General features: G+C 41.7%; 1 protein-coding gene across 1 annotated transcript in view; it reads left to right on the top strand.

Annotated features, from left to right (window-relative positions):
• LOC141103000 (D-threitol dehydrogenase-like) overlaps window positions 1–21,502 on the top strand; it is a 148,447-nt gene that overhangs the window by 49,809 nt on the left and 77,136 nt on the right. The window contains exons 3-5 of the mRNA XM_073592091.1: window positions 8,876–9,103; window positions 17,900–17,971; window positions 20,688–20,904. Of these exons, the coding sequence (XP_073448192.1) occupies window positions 8,876–9,103; window positions 17,900–17,971; window positions 20,688–20,904 (517 nt within the window). The remainder of the gene's footprint in view (window positions 1–8,875; window positions 9,104–17,899; window positions 17,972–20,687; window positions 20,905–21,502) is intronic.

Here is a 21,502-nt window from a genome sequence, read left to right as displayed (position 1 = left end):
ATAAGATGCAACACGGGTGTAAATGTTCCCTTAGCCTAAACAGGATTAACCAAATGTAGCCACCATATCTAAGGACTGGTAAGCTGCAATATATTTAATATTTGTTCTTGGGTTTGGTTATCTGTTACGTAAGACAGCACTCAAAATTTCCACTCGCCTGCTCGCATTTGGCGAGTGGAAATTAGTTGAGGGCGAGTGAGCAGCCATATTGAATGGGAGCCGATTCTGTGCTTTGCCAGGAAACTGTGGGGAAGGGAGAGGAGAGAAAGAGGAGCGCCGCCAGATCACACAGAGAGGAGGGGAAGAGGAGGGGAAGAGGAGAGGAAGAGGAGAGGAAGAGAAGAGCTGGCCGGATCACACAGAGAGGAGGGGAAGAGGAGAGGAAGAGGAGAGCCGGCCGGATCACACAGAGAGCGGATCTCCGCTGTCAAACAAAATCTTGCCTCCTGGACCGGCTCCTATGATAGACAGTACACTGGTCTGATGCTGGGAAATTGAAGTACTGTGACGGCTATCATAGGAGCCGGTCTAGGAGGCGGGACTTTGTTTGACAGCGGAGATCCGCTCTCTGTGTGATCTGGCCGGCTCTCCTCTTCCTCTCCTCTTCCTTCCCATGAGGCTACATTGATGGGCACTGATAGGCTGCGCTAATAGGCACTGGTAGGCTGCATTGATGGGCACTGATATGCTGCATTGATGGGCACTGATATGCTGCATTGATGGGCACTGATATGCTGCATTGATGGGCACTGATAGGTTGCATTGATAGGCACTGATATGCTGCATTGATGGGCACTGATGAGGCTGCATTGATGGGCACTGCTGAAGCTGCATTGATGGGCACTGATGAGGCTGCATTGATGTGCACTGATGAGGCTGCACTGATAGACTGCACTGATGGGCACTGATGAGGCTGTATTGATGGGCACTGATAGGCTACCCTGATGAGGCTGCACTAATGAGGCTGCACTGGTGAGTCTGTATTGATGGGCACTGATGAGGCTGCACTGGTGAGGCTGTATTGATGGGCACTGATGAGGCATACACATTGGGAGATATAGCCGTGCGGCTACAGGCATGCCCCCATCTCCCATTACATTTGCAGAGCATATAGTGGGCAGTATATAGAGCACATGTGCCAAACACACAATTCCTCTGAAAGAGGGGGAAGGGGGGCAGTCAATTACTCACTCAGACCTCCATCCAACTCCCTTCTGGCTCAGCTCAGTTTCTGAACAAGTTTCTTTGGTAGCCCCCCCCCCCTGTTAAACCTAGCTGGGACCTCAATGTCTTCACTCTGGCAGCTCTAATAAAGTACATTTTTTTTTTATATGTGAGGTTGATATGTATTGTATTTAGTAAGCATCGATGTGTAGCCAGCGCAACAAATATATTTATATATCATATGGTCATGAAAGTTGTGAAGTGTTTTGATTACCTATGAATTCCAAGGTGTGACCAATGTGTACAGAAGCCATTGGGAGATATAGCCGTGCGGCCACAGGCATGCCCCCATCTCCCATTACATTTGCAGAGCATATAGTGGGCAGTATATAGAGCACATGTGCCAAACACAAGGCCTGTGGGCTGAATCTGGCCCACCAGGCTATTTCATGTGGCCCTAACGCCTCTCTTGCAGCTATGGCACCCCTTCAGAATTTGGCAGCAGAGAGGAGGACAGAACTCTTCCTACAGATCCTGCTCCTCCCTGTGTAGCCATAACACCCGCTTGTCTCCGGTTTCCCTGGTCTCAGCATTTAGTTGACTCCAGCCCTCATCTGGTCCTCCTCCAGACTCTGCACTTTCTGCTTCCCAGCTACGGCCCCAGCTTCTTCTCAGCAGCAGGAGAAGAAGCGAGGAAGGAGGGTGCACTGTGAGGTAAGGAAGGGTGGGTGACTCTTGACTTCTGATGTAAGGGGGTACCCCACCCCTTGCTCTGGACATCTTGTCTTACAAATACAACCGCCCCTTTAAGAGCACCCATAATGCGGATGCGGCCCGCAATGAATTTGACACTCCTGATATAATGGGTGCAGCAGAGTTCCAAAATCATGCCCTCAGACCACTGCCTGTATTATCACCCTCAGCCAGACACCAACCATGTGACCATCAGGTGACTGCTACACCTCTCTAGCAATACCCATTAGAGTGGACTCTTATAAGGCGAAGTTGGCTATCCAATTTTTTTTTTGTACCATATGTCTATAATCTTGATTGACAAACAGGGTCATAAACCCATAAAACATTGCAGCGCAACTCCTTAAAGAGGAAGTAAACCCTGATGGGTTTACTTCCTCTATGTTTCCCTGCAAAGGTAAAGCATAATGGGCTACTATGCATTGCATAATAGCCCATTATGTGTCACTTACCTGACACAGGAGCCTGCGATGTCACCGCTGTCCCCTCTTCCACAAAGTGTCCATCTTCTTTCCAGGTATCGCGGCTCCGGCGCTGTGATTAGCCGGAGCCGCGATGACGTCACTCCTGCGCATGCGCGTTGGTGACGCGACTAACGGCATGATCGTTGTTAGAAACGGCACGCTCAGTGCGCCTGCACGCCATTGTCTATGGCGCATGCACCGTAGACATCGGCACCTGTCTTTTGGAAATATCTCCTATTAACCATGTAGGTTTAGGAGATATTTCTTGCACCTACAGGTAAGCCTTAATCTAGGCTTACCTGTAGGTAAAAGTGGTCTGTAAGGGTTTACAACCACTTTAATAAACCTAAAGTGCAAGTGCTATGTTATCTATATATATCAACTTAAACAATCAAGCAGTGAAAGTTCAGGAAAAAACTTTAAGCATGTAGCAAGTGGAAAAAAAATTTCACACAAAAGAATTAAAAAATGGACTGATCCAAAAAAATGTCCAGATAAATATCCTCTTTCACCTCCTGTGACTTAACAGGATGTGATGTAAAACAAAGTACATAGTGCCCGTGTAATCCTCCACCTGTGCTCACTGGCCGCTCACCTCACGCTATGACTCCTGTTTTACCAGCGAGTCATAACAAGCTGTTCCCCTACAAATCGTTGTGGCAAGTTAACATTCTGTTCCCTCTACCCAACTCTCTCCTTCGTAGGTAAAATCACGGGATGGCAGTCATATGTAACAGAGCATAAAGAATCTAGTGCTCTCCGTTTAAAATAAGTTATTCCTCCTAAAATGTGTTACATTCCACTCACATAAAAGGCACTTAATTTATCTAGGTGGTATAGGGTTCCTGTCACATTGTCCCGCATATTTCCGACAATATCCAATCTTTGCTGGAGGTGCTGTGAACAGAGGGGCTCCTTTTTACATTTATGGTGGGATTGTCCCGTCATCAGACCTTTTTGGATAGATATCCATAACGTGACTAATAAGGTGGCACAATGCCAGATTGCCGATGATCCCAGTATAAAAACTTGTTTGGTAGCATTAGGCCATATACAAAATTTACCAAAAATGATACTCAATCCATGAAACTTGAGAGATGCTTGTATGTACAGTAAGCCGACATGTTTCGCAGACTTCTTATCGGCTTCTGGGCAGCTCAACATGTATCTATGTCATTATTCAAGTTACAATAAATGTACTCATTTTATATATATATATATATATATATATATATATATATATACAAATTTGTTGGCAATAATATAAGTGCTCGCCAAATTCTATGACATTAACTCTGTACCGACTGCAGGATCAAAAAAGAAAGAACGGACCCTCATTCGGTAATTGAACGGTGATGTCACAGTCACCGGAATGGTCTGGTGGACATCGGATCATATCCAAGTCAGAATAGTATTAAACCAATGATTATCTATAGAACCAAACATATGTGTTCAGATGCAAGATCCCTTACATCATCATATATGTAGGGACATACAATAGACTATATCCACACTAGGTACTAAGTACTAAGTAGTACCTAGTGTGGATATAGTCTATTGTATGTCCCTACATATATGATGATGTAAGGGATCTTGCATTGGAACATATATGTTTTGGTTCTATAGATAATCATTGGTTTAATACTATCCTGACTTGGATATGATGCGATGCCCACCAGACCATTCCGGTGAATCTGACATCACCGTTCAATTACCGGATGAGGGTCCGTTCTTTCTTTTTTTGATGCTGCAGTCGGTACAGAGTTAATGTCATAGAATTTGGTGAGCACTTATATTGTTGTTAAACATATATATATATATATATATATATATATATATATATATATATATATATGTATATATATAATGAGTAAATTTATTGTAATTGATACTAATATCATCTTCTTGTAACTTAACATAGAATAATGACATAGATACATGTTGAGCTGCTCAGAAGAAGCAGATAAGAAGTCTGTGAAACGCGTTGGCTTACTGTACATACAAGCATCTCTCAAGTTTTATGGATTGAGTATCGTTTTTGGTCAATTTTGTATATGACCTAATGCTACCAAACAAGTTTTTATACTGTGTATATCTTGTAATAAAGTCATATTTTCTTATCATCCATTGTGTATGTGCTTACTATAAATACTATATTAACCACTTCCCTACCCGCCCATAGTCATATGACGTCCACAGATGGGATCTCCCATCCTGGGTGGACGTCATATGACGTCCTGGGATTCCCGGCCGTCTAGGGGGCGCGCGCGCCCGCCGCGTTCCTCGGGACCCGGTGCGTGTGTCCGGCGGCCGCGATTGCCCGTTAACCGGGCCGGCATGTGGATCTGTGTGTGTAAACACACAGATCCACAGCCTGTCAGCTCTGAGGAGAGCGATCTGTGTTCCCAGAACGGAGGAACACTGATCGGTCTCCTCCCCTAGTGCGTCCCCTCCCTCTTCAGTTAGAATCGTTCCCTAGGAAACATACTTAACCCCTCCCCGCCCCCTAGTGGTTAACCCCTTCACTGCCTGTCACATTTACACAGTAATCAATGCAATTTTATAGCATTGATCGCTGTATAAATGTGATTGGTCCCAAAAATGTGTCAAAAGTGTCCGATGTGTCCGCCATAATGTCGCAGTCACCAAAAAAAATCGCGATTGCCGCTAAAAAAATAAAAAAATATTTTTTTTTTAAAAATGCCATAAATCTATCCTGTATTTTGTAGACGTTATAACTTTTGCGCAAACCAATCAATATACGCTTATTGCGATTTTTTTTTACCAAAAATATGTACAAGAATACGTATCGGCCGAAACTGAGGAAAAAATTTGTTTTTTAAAAAAAAAATTGGGATATTTATTATAGCAAAAAGTAAAAAATATTGTTTTTTTCAAAATTGTCGCTCTTCTTTTGTTTATAGCGCAAAAAATAAAAACCGCAGAGGCGATCAAATACCACCAAAAAAAAGCTCTATTTGTGGTGAAAAAAGGATGTCAATTTTGTTTGGGTACAACGTCACACGACCGCACAATTGACGTTTAAAGTGCGACAGCGCTGAAAACTAAAAATTGGCCGGGAAGGAAGGGGGTGAAATTGCCCGGTATTGAACCGGTTAAATATAAAATGTCCATATATATAAATTGAATTAGATGAATAAATATAATGTCCATGAACCAGCACCATAATCTTCAATCCAAGTGAATAGTGAAGAATCTTAAGTTGCTGAGTGAGGTAAGTGCTTTTTCCACCAATATCAAGCAAACATCCTACTCACCAGATCGATATGACACCCATTATAGGTAGTTAAACAAGTGTGGATGCCGATAGAAATGTATCCTCTGGTGAAAGACTGACCCCCCAGCACAATGAACACCAACGATCGGCCACTTATCAAAAAGAGAAGAAGGAGCTCCTAATGGTGTAGTATGTAAGCTTGTTTTTATTCCAAAGGTAGCATTTAACACTTAAAAACTTGTTCTGCCCAGTAAAAACACGCAGGTATGCCAGTCGCATTCCACCTGCACTCCGAACAACGGAAGTGACGTGTTATGTACTATAAGACCCGACATGTTTCGTCAGCAACGCCTGACGTCATCAGGGGTCATGACCCCTGATGACGTCAGACATTGCTGACAAAACACGTGGTGGTGGTTTATGGACATTATATTTATTTATCTAATTAAATTTTCATATATGACATTTTATATTTAATATAGTATTTATATATGTCACATAATAAGTCTATATTTTTCAGCACTATTCATTTATTGATTTATTATATGTATTCTCATATTTATGTTTATATGATTGGTTGTTTGAGTGTGGTATGAAATTTATTTATTCAATTTCTTTACACATTTAGACTTCAGTCTCACTACGAGCTGCTCTCCACAGATTCACAAAGTATAATTTTTAATTTTTTTTTAGTTTATTGTTTGGTTCAGTGTGTATGGCTTATAGGTGTCACCTATTTTCCCCCCCTGTTATTTTTGTACGTCTTGTACGTTGAAAACAAAATAAATAAATATATTTATTTTTAAAAGGTACTTAAGCCATGCCAGCTGATATCTGCTTGTATACAAACAACGGCTTGCCGCTATGTAACTAGGAATGGCCACAGTATGATGTGAGATGTGAAGCTCCTATCCCACCCTATAGTGTCTTGATATACCATAGGTTTAACAACACCCATAGACAAACAAACAGCACTTAAACACAGGAATACATGCAACTTCTGCAATCCAGTACCACCTTTAACTAAAGAGTTAGTAATTTTTTTTTTTTAACATTGCCTATGTTCCTGTTGTAAAACGAAGTAATGGTGTATATCTCCTTTGGAGGCCCAGTTAAAAGCAAGAGTCGAGCAGGGAAGGGTTAGAATTTCTGACAAAGTTTTTGTTTCTATCTGTGCCTTCCTGCTCTTGTTACAAATGCACCCCTCATTTCTTGCCTTGTTGCCCCAGGGACAGGAAAGGAGGAAACATCTCCCCTATGGGGGCCCAGACAGAGATGAAAACCCAGTATGATTAGGAAGAGGTGTTGGACGCTGGACCAATATTTCCAATATTTGTGGGCTGGAGCCTTGGTTTGAGGCTAACGTTTGTGTGTTCTTCTAGGCAGCTCTCCATAAACTGACACCATGGGACAGTCGGTATCTCATGTAGACTGGTGTTTGAAGAGGTGTTTGAAAGTCCAGAAATTAGATTTTATTAAGTGTAACCTTCAATAAAAGCCAACACATTTTGGAGGCTCGAAATGGTCTCCCTTCATCAGGGTTTAACATTTGTTGGAAAAATAAAAACGATACTGGCAACGTGAAGGGTAGTAAGTTCCAAAAAGGATATTTTTTCACATTTAAAAGGATCTGCTCCAGGCTTTAACAGCCTGCTATAAAATAATTATAAAAAATTATATAAAATAAAAAACTAACATGAGTTTTAACTCTTCACTATTCTATCCTAAACTGAAAAAAATTGATACATTTTAAAAGTTGGCTGCTCAAAATTCTAATGCCGCGTACACACAGTCAGACTTTACAGCAGACTTTGCCCGGCGGACTTTTCGACATACTTTACGATGGACTTTCTGAATGAACGGCCTTGCCTTCACACAATCCACCAAAGTCTGTCCAATTCCTACGTGATGACGTACGACCGGACTAAAATAAGGAAGTTCATAGCCAGTAGCCAATAGCTGCCCTAGCCTGACTTTTTGTCCGTCGAACTAGCATACAGACGAGCGGACTTTTCGACCGGACTCGAGTTCAACGGATAGATTTAAAACATGTTTCAAATCTAAGTCCGTCCAACTTTTGAGCAAACAAAGTCCGCTGGAGCCCACACATGATCGAATTGTCCGACGAAATCCCGTCCGCCGGGCAAAGTCTGCCGTAAAGTCCTCTCGTGTGTACGCGGCATCAGACCATGTACACCAGAACATAACATTCTCACAGGATATTGAGCAACCAGGCTTTTATGGGGAGACAGCAGTGAGGCCTCAGGAAGTGGATGGAAGCAGTAATCTGAGGTCAGAATTTTCTTTTCTACAAGACATCATTTTTGACACCCTTTTGTATTTATTAGGTGGGGTGGGGATTTTTATTACATACAAAGTAGTTTTAAATAAAATGTCTCATTCAATCTTTTTAACAAGTAGTACAGACACTGGTGGAGATGGTCTTTTTACAGGTTGAAGTGGGCATCGCACCCACAGTTAGAACTACACAAGTCACAGTTAAGAATTTCACAAGATCATAGCAATAACATTTGAATGAACAAATAACAATTAAGTTATAGAACATTAACTAAAATTTCTAAATAAAACAGAATGAGGTAGGAAAAGCTTTTACACCAATGCAAAACCAAAAGGCTCTTGACCTTCCAATGGAAGAAGTAAAAAAAGAAAAAAGCTAGGGTCGACATTAGCCCTCAGGTTCCAGTGTAAATATGTGAATAGAGTGTTGGAAGAGCAGTTAAATGTAAATTTAAATGATGAACCTAAAGTGCGAAAAAAACACAGCAATGTTAGCAGCAAATCATCTTATTTAAAGTTGGAGGACAAGAATTTACGATAGTCCATCTCCTTTAATTACATTTGCCTGAAGTCAAAACGTTCTCGCCTATCACCTACACATCCATTTTATTTTCTATTCGCTAGGTGAACAATATCTCTGCTTTCCAATTACATGATTATGGTCCTGCAGTAATTATTTTTGCCGTTAATTGCCAACGATAAATAACCCCGCCACACATGCATTTCACCTTGGTGACCTTCTTTATCCTGATCGCAACTTCTCTATTCTATAATTTAACGCCTCTTTAGGCCCAGCAAGAAAATGATGTACGGGTTTTCCTGGAGGAGATAAGTAAATTTCCTTGCTTCGGTTCTGCTTGCGATCCCTCGCTTTCTTGTCTATTACCGTGCAGGCTGTTTCCATTTTCACACTTAATAGGAGGACATCTGCATTCCGACTCTGTTTGTTGTCTTGTAGGAGTTGGCCGCTTTGGGCGAGCAATACGACATGGTGTTTATCGACGCTACGGAGGAGAATCCTATAAACTATTACAACCTGATTATGAGTGGCAATATGCTAAGGATGAACGGTGTGATCTGCGTACAAAACGCTTCTACAAGCAGCCAGGAAGGCATCGATGATGAGACGGGATTTATGTCCAAGGAAATGACAGATGTAATTAAGGCAGACGCCAGAGTGGAGCAGGTTAGTGCTGAACGACTGTAATACACAAAACTGGAGCTGCTGGCTAAGTAATTTGAACAGGCAGAAGGGAATATTTAACTTTAACAGTTCTGTTTAGAGCAGACAGATTTTATTGTTTCTGGTACTGGGGCATGGCAGGATGTCCTACGCCGAAAATAAACTCTGTGATTTTTTTGAAGGTCTTTGTTAAAGCATAACTCCTTATTTCTGAGGAAGGTGATATGAGTAGGGCAAGACAGTAAAAGTCACTTTTGTTATAATATTCTCAGCCAATTTTGTTCTGTTATACCTTATGGCAGTCTTTTTCAAATAAGGTCCCATGGAGCGCTAAGGTTCCTCCAGAGGTTGCTAGGGGTTCTTTGAGCAATGAGCTTGTGGGCGGGGCCTACTTGCCCTGCATGTGGGGTACTTTTCTCGTGGACATGCTCATCAATGCCCAAGACCAGGTGGGGCCATGTTCATGTAAAATGAAAACATTATGGAGGTACCCCAGCTTAGGAATGAGCCGTACCCTGTGTACAGTAGTAGACTATAAAGAGTTCTTATGTTAAAGTGCTGTCCCGTATCACTACACACCTTGCTTGTTCATGCTTGCATTTAGAAGGGACACCGCTGAGTCTATGCCCAGTCAGCCAGTCCAGTGTATCAATAATCACAAACACAAAAACCTCCTGCGCTTGGGAGTGGGTCCACGCAAAGTAAGTACGCTATACTTCTAAACAGGGGAAGAGACACTTGGGAAGGGAAAAGCTGCACACCCCAAATAGTTTAAAAACGGGAATGTACCCCCAAAGGTGACGGGGCTTTCAAAGCAGCGAACAACAATGCAGATGTTGTATGGTTTAAAGGGTAGCTTTATTAAAGGTAGGACATCAGAGTAAAAACATGAACTGTATACATCAGATTAATAAACACAGGAGCATATGCAAAGCTACACATAAATCATGTGCTACAGAAGCGCTTGGGTAGGACTGACGCGTTTCGACCCCATTGGGTCTTCTTCAGAGGAAATGCATGCGCTGTAGGAGAATTTTATGTACATGAAGAAATAATACCAAAATGATTGTGTAAAAATCTGTCTGCTGAACACAATTTATGATAAAAGATATTTGAGCATAATTACCGAAAGGTATACGTATAGCTGAGTCTCCTATGTTTTGGATTTTCAAAGCAGCCTCCACTGTCCGGTCCCAACACTAAGGCCCACCGGTCAGCCACCACCCCCAGAGGGGAAGCCTGAGCGACAACTGTGCGACTTACGATGACTCACCTCTAGGAAAAGCCCCTGCACATGGCAAGGGGCATGTGGATCAGCAGCACCTGCGATCTGAACATCAAACAGCAACATCAGTGGAGGCATATAGAGGAAATAGTCTCGTCAATTTTTATAAAGTTTTATAAATCAAATAGTAGTATCAATGATATTTGCAGAATTTATCTACAGGCTGTTGGGCCTGAGTTCTGCCAAAGTTAATTATATTAATAAATTTGGTCGAGATTATTGGAACAAATACAGGTATATGAGCACTGTGAACTAAAAGAAGAAAAGAGAAAAAAAGGAGGAAAGAGACCAATGGGAAGGGAAAAAAGGACTCAGAAACGGAGAAGAAAGAAAAGAAAAAAGAAAAGGAGGGAGGGGGAGGGAAACAGGGAGGGGGAGGGGGGGATAGGGGAAGGAGGGGAGAGGGGAAGGAACAAGGGGAAGGGGAAGAGGGGGAAGGGAGGAAGGGGAGGGGGGGAAAGGGGGGGGGGGACGGGGTATGGGGAGCGGGGAAAAGAGAAAAGGGGGGGAGGAGGGAAAGGAGGAGGAATGGGAGGGGAAAGAAAGAAAGGGGGAAAAGGCAAAGCAAAGGAGGGGGGAAGGGGAGGGTTCTACCTAGGCCTAGGTGATAAAGGAAGGACAACAGGGGGGAAGGGAATAGAGGGAAAGGAGGATGAAAGCAAAAAGGTGCATGAGTGTGGGAATCAGGCTAAGAGGAAAAGGACATATGGTGTATGCAAAGGCCAAAAGGGGTGAAGACAAGTAAAAAGGAAAAGAATGAGAATATTGTGCAGATTGTTAAGGGCAGTGTGTGAATGGGAACGTGGTGAACAGTGGAAGAGAGTGTAGCAATCGTGAGTGATAGATCGTGAGGTGCCAAAATTATGAATTTGTAGATTTACCTGGAGGTGCCGAACATATTGTTCATTCTTTTCCTTTTTACTTGTCTTCACCCCTTTTGGCCTTTGCATGCACCATATATCCTTTTCCTCTTAGCCTGATTCCCACACTCATGCACCTTTTTGCTGACCAAGTCTTTCATCCTCCTTTTCCCTCTATTCCCTTCCCCCCCTGTTGTCCTTCCTTTATCACCTAGGCCTAGGTAGAACCCTCCCCTTCCCCCCTCCTTTGCTTTGCCTTTTCCCCCTTTCTTTCTTTCCCCACCCATTCCTCCTCCTTTTCCTCCTTTCCCCTCCCCCCCCCCCCCTTTTCTCTTTTCCCCCCTCCCCATACCCCGTCCCCCCCCCCTCCCCTTCCTCCCTTCCCCCTCTTCCCCTTCCCCTTGTTCCTTCCCCTCTCCCCTCCTTCCCCTCCCCCCTCCCTGTTTCCCTCCCCCTCCCTCCTTTTCTTTTTTCTTTTCTTTCTTCTCTGTTTCTGAGTCCTTTTTTCCCTTCCCATTGGTCTCTTTCCTCCTTTTTTTCTCTTTTCTTCTTTTAGTTCACAGTGCTCATATACCGGTATTTGTTCCAATAATCTCGACCAAATGTATTAATATATTTAACTTTGGCAGAACTCAGGCCCAACAGCCTGTAGATAAATTCTGCAAATATCATTGATACTACTATTTGATTTATAAAACTTTATAAAAATTGACGAGACTATTCCCTCTATATGCCTCCACTGATGTTGCTGTTTGATGTTCAGATCGCAGGTGCTGCTGATCCACATGCCCCTTGCCATGTGCAGGGGCTTTTCCTAGAGGTGAGTCATCGTAAGTCGCACAGTTGTCGCTCAGGCTTCCCCTCTGGGGGTGGTGGCTGACCGGTGGGCCTTAGTGTTTGGACCGGACAGTGGAGGCTGCTTTGAAAATCCAAAACATAGGAGACTCAGCTATACGTATACCTTTCGGTAATTATGCTCAAAAATCTTTTATCATAAATTGTGTTCAGCAGACAGATTTTTACACAATCATATTGATATTATTTCTTCATGTACATAAAATTCTCCTACAGCGCATGCATTTCCTCTGAAGAAGACCCAATGGGGTCAAAACGCGTCAGTCCTACCCAAGCGCTTCTGTAGCACATGATTTATGTGTAGCTTTGTATATGCTCCTGTGTTTTTTAATCTGATGTATACAGTTCATGTTTTTACTCTGATGTCCTACCTTTAATAAAGCTACCCTTTAAACCATACAACATCTGCATTGTTGTAGGCTATACTTCTATCCTGGCTGGTATGGATACACCTCATCTTGCTGCCCTCTTAAAACTGGGGGAGTCTGGACAACTGGAACCACAAAAAGAAAGAAAGGGCGTACAGACCTAATGCATTATCCCAAAACCATTGCTGTAGTAATAAAAATAGTAAATAAGCTCTGGGGAAGAGGCTGGTCCTCAAAACTCCTTAGCCTACTGGATGTATACTTCCTCTTACCACATGACATTATGCAGTGTGGACTGGATGACGTTGTACCATGTGATGAGCTTGATACATTTGGTATCTTGTGAGTACAATACTTATAATTTTTATTAACAAAGTAATGGTTTTGGGATAATGCACTAGGTCTGTGCGCCCTCTCTTTCATTTTGTGGAGCCAGTCCAGCTTACATCTGCCATCTCACTCCCAGTGATAGAATGGGGTCCTGCCGAGCACCTAGCGTGGACCTCATGCTTGTTCCCACTTGACTCTTCTCTTCCCCGTACCATGCAGCTAGGTTCATGAGGTCTCTGTACCACCCTCGCCAGGTACCATAACTGGCTGCTTTGTACTTTGCACTAGTTACTGGTTACAGATAGCAATTGCATTCCTCTTCCAGCTTGTCTTGCCAGGTTAACCTGTAGTAGTGGTCTTGTTTTATACCTCTTTGTGCTTTACAGACCCAGTTATTTTGATATGCCAAATGCTACCATGCACCCCTTCGATTTACTTCAGACCAGGCTTTGAACATTTGAAACTTTACTGAAATTTCGGCCAAGCTGAGACACTGCCCTGGGACAAATATTTGAATCAGAAGGACTTCACTTCTTTCTAATTTGCGTTCTTGCTCCCAACCATTAACACCTTGACAAAAAGTGAGGGGAAAATCTTTTTAACGAAGCCCCAGTTAGCAACCAAAAAAACCCCAAAAATTCAAATTCTTCCCTAATCTATCCAAAACGAAAAAAAAAATAGTTACTTGTCAAAATTTAAACCAGGCCTGCCCATGCATGCTGCAACATGGGAACTTGTATAATTTATTATAGTTTTATTTTAAAAAAATATTGCGGCTTACAACGCCTTAGATATGGTGACTGCATTCGTTTAATAGGTTTTTTCCTTTATTTTCACCTATTTATCCAGCCGTTAACATTATCCCTGTCCTAGGCTGGCTATGCTAACCACTCCACTGTATCTATGAAGGAGCAGCGTAGGCACTCTTGGACAGTAGCATTGTCAACCTATGGAGAAGATGGACCAACAAATTAAAGCCTAACTTCAGCTACCATTCTTTCAACAGTTACAGAAAAAGGTTTATTCTCCTAAAGATAAAGATTTTAACTAAATTAATAAAAACTGACCATTGTAAGCACTTGCCAGTGTTAAATGGTTTGTTTCAGCCCTATAATTACCACTTTGCTGGTTTGGAAAAAGACAGACTCACTGGCAGGATCATCAGGCAATAAAGGGAGGAACTTCTGTGTTAATGCAATTGAAAAACTCCATCACATATGTAATTTTTAATCTTGCCTATAGTTCTACTTTAATCATTTAGAACAACCCTTCTCAACGGTTTTACCCCTGAAGAACCCACAAAATAATTTTCAGGTCTTGGGGAATCCTTACTTAAAACTAACTCATTGGGGGTTAATGGGTAAACTGCCCCTTATATTGATAGTCAGTCAGAAGAGTACCACTCTTGCTGACAGCTAAAAGTGTCATCGGGTCATGCAGCTCGCTTTGCCAAGTTGTGTTGGCCCTTGAACCATGCAGGCACCATCAGATGGGAGGTCAATCAGCCACAACTCAAGGAACGCTAGCAACCTCTGGAGGAACCCTGGTTGTGAATGGCTGACATGCAATTCGAATTAGTATAAGAACCATACAATTTAGTAGAGGGCAAGCAAAAATAATGACATAATGTGATATGAGGCAGCAATAAGTTCAAGCCCTTTGACATCTTTATTCATGATATTGATGCCTTGTTGACTGTTTTGGCCAGTCTGGACAATGAGGGAAGAAAACGTGAACATCAGTGCTGGATAAGGTTGAGCCGAACACCCCCCGGTTCGCACCAGAACTTGCGAACAGACAACAAATTTCTGTGAATATGTGAACACCATTAAAGTCTATGGGACACAAACGTGAAAAATCAAAAGTGCTTATTTTAAAGGCTTATGTGCAAGTTATTGCCATAAAAAGTGTTTGGGGACCCGGGTCCTGCCCCAGGGGACATGTATCAATGCAAAAAAAGTTTTTAAAATGACCGTTTTTTCAGGAGCAGTGATTTTAATAATGCTTAAAGTGAAACAATAAAAATGAAATATTCCTTTAAATACCCTGCCTGGGGATCCGCTTAGTCTGCCTGTAAAGTAGCGTATTTTCCCCAAGTTTAGAAAAGTACCGCAGCAAAATGACATTTCTAAAGGAAAAAATGTAATTTAAAATTGCTCACGGCTGTAATGTATTGCCAGTTCCCGGCAATATACATAAAAAATCATTTAAAAAAACAGCGTGGGTCTGGTATGGATATTAAGGTGAACTCCACAACAATTTTTTTTTTAAATGGTGTGGGGGCCCCCCAGAAATCCATACCAGACCCAAAGGGCCTGTTATGGACGCGGGGAACCCATGCTGTTTTTTTCTTAATTCTGTCATAGGGCTCCCCTTAACCACTTCAATACACTATATAATATATTGTACACTGCACTATATACCCTGCACTGTATTATATATACTTCACTGAGTGCACTATATACTCTGAACTGCAGTATATATACTATACGGACTGCACTACAGCAGTTTACGGACACTCACTTTACGTACACTCGCGAGTACAGACATACCCGCAAGTGTATGTATAATGCCTCACAAGTACAAACATTCCCGCACCATGCAGCCACAGTAGAAGGAACTGAAGTTCTGAAACACCTAGCCTGCCCTGTTCCAGTGTGCTCTTCCTGTATCCTGGCCGCCTCCCCACCTCCATTGACATCACATCTGCTTGGTGGTTTTTCCGGCTTCCCTATAAGCCATAGAATGCCAGCCAGCCTCTCCACAGCACCAGTGTCCTCTGTCCACAGCGCAATGTCCGGGGGATGGATTGGAGGGGCCCCCCCTTGCATCAGATGAGCCTATTTACATGTGAGTGTTCCCCTGACACCCCCACTACAGCCCCTGACTCCCCCACTACAGCCCCTGACGCTCCCACTACAGCCCCTGACTCCCCCACTACAGCCCTTGACGCCCCCACTACAGCCCTTGATGCCTCCACTACAGCCCCTGACTCCTCCACTACAGCCCTTGACACCCCCACTACAGCCCTTGACGCCCCCACTACAGCCCCTGACGCCCCCACTACAGCCCCTGACCCCCCCCACTACAGCAACTGACTCCCCCACTATAGCCTAGAAGTGAAAAAAGGTATTGCTTCACTTTAAGTACATTTTCGTTTTACATACATGCTCTGATCCCATTGTGTACTTAAAAGTGGGGTATGCCTGTATATACTCTGAACTGCAGTATATATACTATATACTCTGCTGAAAAATTGGGCCTTAGGTATTGGTGGTGGCAGAACATGGTAACCCTTGTTGGGCGCAGGAACGGTCCCTGCTGTTAAATATTATTTAAAAAATGTTAATTACATTCCCCTGTTAAACAGGGGCAGAAACATTGGGCTTTAGGTGTTGGTGGTGCCAGAACACTGTAACCCATCACAGTTACTCTTGTTGGATGCAGGAACGGTCCCTGCTGTTAAATATTATTTCAGCTGCTTGCTCTCTTTTAGTGGCTTGTCAGCGTCTGCCTCTCCTTGGAGGCCTTCCGGACATGATGGGTATCTGTACACTGTATTATATACTGTGTACACCGCCTGAAGTGTATTTGGAACTGTACACACTGTATTATATACTGTGTACACCGCCTGCACTGTATTAGAAACTATACACCGCCGAATGCACTGTATATATAGGCTACGCTGAATGCAGAGCATATATATATATATATATATATATATATATATATATATATACACTAGTCTGATTGTGCATATATATCAAATATACTGCCACTAACTAACTAACCTGCCTGCCTAATCTAGCTCAATCTCTCTATCTCCATCCACTATAACACACTATATGGGCGCTGTGTATGCTGCCTTATATAGTGTGGGGCATGGACTTAGTCCCCCTGAGCAATTATTGGCCAAAGGCACCCTGCCTTTGGCCAATTATGGCTTTCGCTGAGGAGCGTGCTGTGATTGGCCAAAGCATGCAGGTCAGGTGTATGCTTTGGCCCATCACCCGATGTTTGATTCAGACTTACTTTCAACTCGAAATAAAGCTCATCCCTACGGCTGGAACAAAGAACACATTCAGAGCTAAATCATTGTATAGTTATTCCACACACTTTAAATCTTCCTAGAAAAATCAAAGAAACATATTTATTCCGTTGTTTGGTGTGGTAAAAGAACTCCATACTATCAAGTAAATGAATACTTGAATTGTGCCAGTGGGAGCCCCTTGAGATGGTCACAGCAGGTGTGTAGACCTGCAAAGTCAAGTTATGAGATCTCAACATCATTCCCTTAGACATATAAGCATTCTGGAGGCTTAATGTGTATCTAAGACCACAAGAATGCAATACATCGCAGATTAACTGTACTGTGGTGGCTGCATTAGGTTTCTTTTTAGTTTTTTTTTCTTTTCTTTTTATTTAGTGAACCTGCCAGTAACACATTTCCAGTCCTTACTAACAAGGCCCACATCCTTAGGATCATCCGGCATTTGACAAAAAACTTCCAAATGGAAAAGGTAGTAGTTATTTCATTTTATAGGGGATACAATTATTTGGAACAGATATTATTAAAGGCATTTATATGGGAAATACATATAATTCCTATAGACCAGCCTTTTTAAACTAGGGTCCCTCCAGAGGTTGCTATGGGTTCTTTAATCAATGAGCAACTTCTGCTTCTCAGATAAATTCCCACTGACACTGATGATCTTTTTAGCTACATGTAAGGGGAGAATTCTTCCCACTGACAATGCACTTTATATTGAATGGGATAAATAATCAAAATGGCAAAAATAATTCTCAAAAAATTCTAATATAAACCCAAAAAGTGTCAAAAACTGTTTTATTTCATCTCAAATTATTAAAGGCACACTCCAGTCAAAACTGAAACAGAATCCCTCTAGTCTGTAATGTTTAAATCTGGGAACCCCTTTTTGCTAACCTACAACAGAAGAGATATTCCCAAAGAATGATGACCAAATCAATTGGAAAGGTTGGCGAACTACAAATGTTTTCCAGAATATAGAAATATTGTCCACGCACAGAAAATCAAATTCATGAAGCTGATTGCTTGGATTCCTAAATTTGTCTTTTTAAGGTGAAGTTACCGTCAGACTGTGGAATTTTTATTGGAAGACGAATACCTCTCCCTCAGACCTCTCATCCATTGGTAAGCCTTTGTTTGATTGTTTGATTTCCCTGAATGTTAATTATATTATTAAATAATAATTATTAAAATATATATATATATGTGTATATGTGTATATATATATATATATATATATATATATATATAGTCAGAAGGGTGAGGTGCACTACAGTCTCAGATGGCCGTGCTTAGCAATCAAGCCCTCCCACAGGCTTCGACATAGAAAAAATCCAAACAAGGGATTGCTGCACAAACCGTACTTATTTTGAAATCTTCAAAAGGACATCACCACGATATCCATAAAATCAGGCATCCATATGGATGCCTGATTTTATGGATATCGTGGTGATGTCCTTTTGAAGATTTCAAAATAAATACGGTTTGTGCAGCAATCCCTTGTTTGGATTTTTTCTATATTTATATATATATATATATATATATATATATATATATATATATATATATATATTTTTTTTTTTTTAATATTGCAACAAAATCTTTTTATTAAAAGTAGATAAAAGTCAGCAGTGGTTTTTAAATGCAAGTTAATCCCCAATTCTATCCCAAACTTATTTTTTTTTGGGGGGGGGGGGCTAATAGTGGGGAAGGGTTACAAGCTATCTTAGTGTGGGGAAATTTCCTCTAACTTCCTGTTCCAGTGATGGGGAGGAAGGGCTGAAGTGATAGGAAATGTGTTTATTGGGGATGGAGGTAGCTAAAAAGAATACATTTTTCTAGTGCAGTGGCAGAAAGGTGCACCTTGGTCAGGTCTTTATTGCTGTGTGCACCTTCCTGTCCCATGACCCCTGTTCCCCTCATCCCTTGTCCTGGTTTCACAGGGTGGTAACTGAGACAGTGAGTAAAAATCTCCCCAATGAAGTAACAGACAGCAGAAAGTCTGATAGAGGTTCTAACCCTTCCCGACACTTAAAAAAAAAAAAAAAAAAGTTATGGGTGGAATTTGGCTGTAAAGCATCTCAGAGTGCCTTGCAGCATTATGGTCCTCGGTTTGAATCCCAGCCAGGACACCATCTGCATGGAGTTTGCATGTTATCCCTGTGCTTGCATGGCTTTCCACCCTCATTACCAAAGACTAGCTGGTAGGTTAATTGGCTATGAATTTATAGACAAAACATTGAGGACTTTAACTATATCTCCGGAGGTAGTTCACTGACACCATATTATCACGTTTTTTTTTTTATATGTATATACATATACATTGGACCAAAGCCAGTATAAAAAACATCAATTGAATAATGGGGTTCATCAACAAGACCTTAGAGAGCAATACAGAGTAGATACAAAAATGAGAACCAGTCTACCTAGTTCATGGTTAGATATCTGCTTCTTCAGGACTTTTTATGGTCTCCCACATGTAATACACGTGTGAGACCAGAAAAAGTCCTGAAGTAGTGGATGTCTAACCATGAAACGCGTAGACTTTGGTTCTCATTTTTGAGAACCATTGGCCCTAGTATGTGTATGTATGTGTGTAAGGAACCTTAGATTGTAAGCTCTGGAGGACAGGGGCTCTTGTGTATGTTGCGCGGCATAGATTGTAAAATGCCTGCAATAAAAAAAAAAATCTCAGAAGCGCTTGATTACATTATACACGTTTCTGAGCCCAACTCCCCAAGCCATAAACCAGTTCAATTCATCTTGGCTAATTGGATCTGGGGGTGGGGGGGCTGTGGGCAGACTGAAGTTCGAGGCTGGTAATAGATGTAACCATTTTTTGTCCAAGTCAACCAAGACTACATTAGTAGAACCATTAACACATTTCAAAATTAAAAGCTAGGTAAGGAGTATCGTCTAAATACAAGTGCCATAGGTATTCTTACTTGGATCTTGGTGGTCTATTTATAAAAAAATAAATAAAAATTGCTGTACAAATATGACCAAATATTTTCTATGATCATAAGTGCCATCTAGTGGACATAATGTAGTATTTTTCCTTAAAAGCCTCAAACAGTCAAATACCCCATTGTGACCACTAGATGGCATAACGATAAAAGGAAATAATCAGATTAGATATAATATGATAAAATTATTTTATTATGAATGTGTATAATAAATAAATTAATTAATTAATTAATTTAAATAATGTATTAAATTATTATTATTTTGTTATACACATTCAAGTTAATTTTTCACTTCAGCTTTATTCATGCACATGCTTGTGCGCAGATAATCACATACACAAGTTTTCATTATGGCTGTGCAAATGTTTGTCACATTTGTACAACTTTTTTTTTATATCTAGCCCCCAAGATCCAAGTAAGAATATTTCAAATGAAACAACTCCTGCACCTTTCCTCTGTGCAGGAGCTTCCTGTAATAAAGACCAGTCACTACTGCTCTCTCTCCTTGTGCAGGGTGACTAGTCTTGTCTCCGCCCCTTTCTGTAGTTGTCTGCAGACAACTTGTAGTCGGTGGGACCTGCTGGGCCCCTCCCACAGCTCTGCTCTCTGTACAGCACAGTAATTATACTACTTTTCAAGGTAATAACTGGGATTGACAAGGCATTTTTTGCACTCAAAGCAGATTTTATTTATAACATATTCTCTGTAGCTATTGAGGAATATACTTTAATGAAAATTTTATTGCCTAGAATTTAGCTTTAAAAAACGCTAGGCTTTGCTACGTGAATTGTGGTGAATAGATTGAAAATGCTGAGAAAGCAGAAATACATTAGACAAAATTGGATTCATATTTCAGTGATTTTTTTTTCATGTAGAAAGGAATTGTGGAAGATGAAGTTTTTCGAGGGTTTGGGGGGCACGGCATATTGGACCACTTGCGGCTGGATGGCAAGGTTGCTTATGTGACTGGAGGAGGTCAGGGTATTGGACGAGCTTTTGGCCACGCTCTAGGAGAGGCGGGTGCTAAAGTGACCATCGTGGATATGGACTTGCAAAAAGCTGAGGCTGTGGCACATGAGCTGCGTTTGAAAGGTATGTGATTTTTGTATATACTGTATCATCGATCATTTCTTATTATCTATGTTACATGTATCTGTCATTTTCAGAGTAACATTGCACACCTTTTTCCACTATGGTGTCACTGAACCATATATGTGGATTTTCCACCCCACACATTTCGTTTTCACTTTGTACCTCTAATTGGGCTAGGCTGTCAGCAGGCCTACGATCAGTGCCGGGACAAGGTGGGGGAAAGGTTGGGGCCAATAGTGGCACAGGCACCAAAATGTATGTAATGTTTGTTGCATGCACTGAAATATTACCAATAGTTGTGGAATACTACAGAGAACGGAAGGGTTTAAAACTGGTGCACAGATATGGGGCTAGCAGTGGGGAAGGAAATAATGCCCTAATGTTGCTTGTGTCACTGAAAGGTAAAAATGTCTCTGCATCGGTGGTGTCGCTGAAAGGGAAAATTGTCTTTGCATTGATGATGTCACTGAAAGGAAAAAAACGTCCCTGCATCGGTGGTGTCGCTGAAAGGGAAAATTGTCCCTGTACTGGTGGGGTCACTGGAAAGAAAAAAATGTGTCTGCATCGGCGGTGTCATTGAAAAGAAAAACGTCCCTGT

Source organism: Aquarana catesbeiana, linkage group LG07 (assembly GCF_042186555.1).
Source record: "Aquarana catesbeiana isolate 2022-GZ linkage group LG07, ASM4218655v1, whole genome shotgun sequence".
NCBI classification, from domain to species: Eukaryota; Metazoa; Chordata; class Amphibia; order Anura; family Ranidae; genus Aquarana; species Aquarana catesbeiana.
The sequence above is the reverse complement of the archived record's forward strand: the minus strand, read 5'-3'. Positions and strand labels throughout refer to the sequence as shown.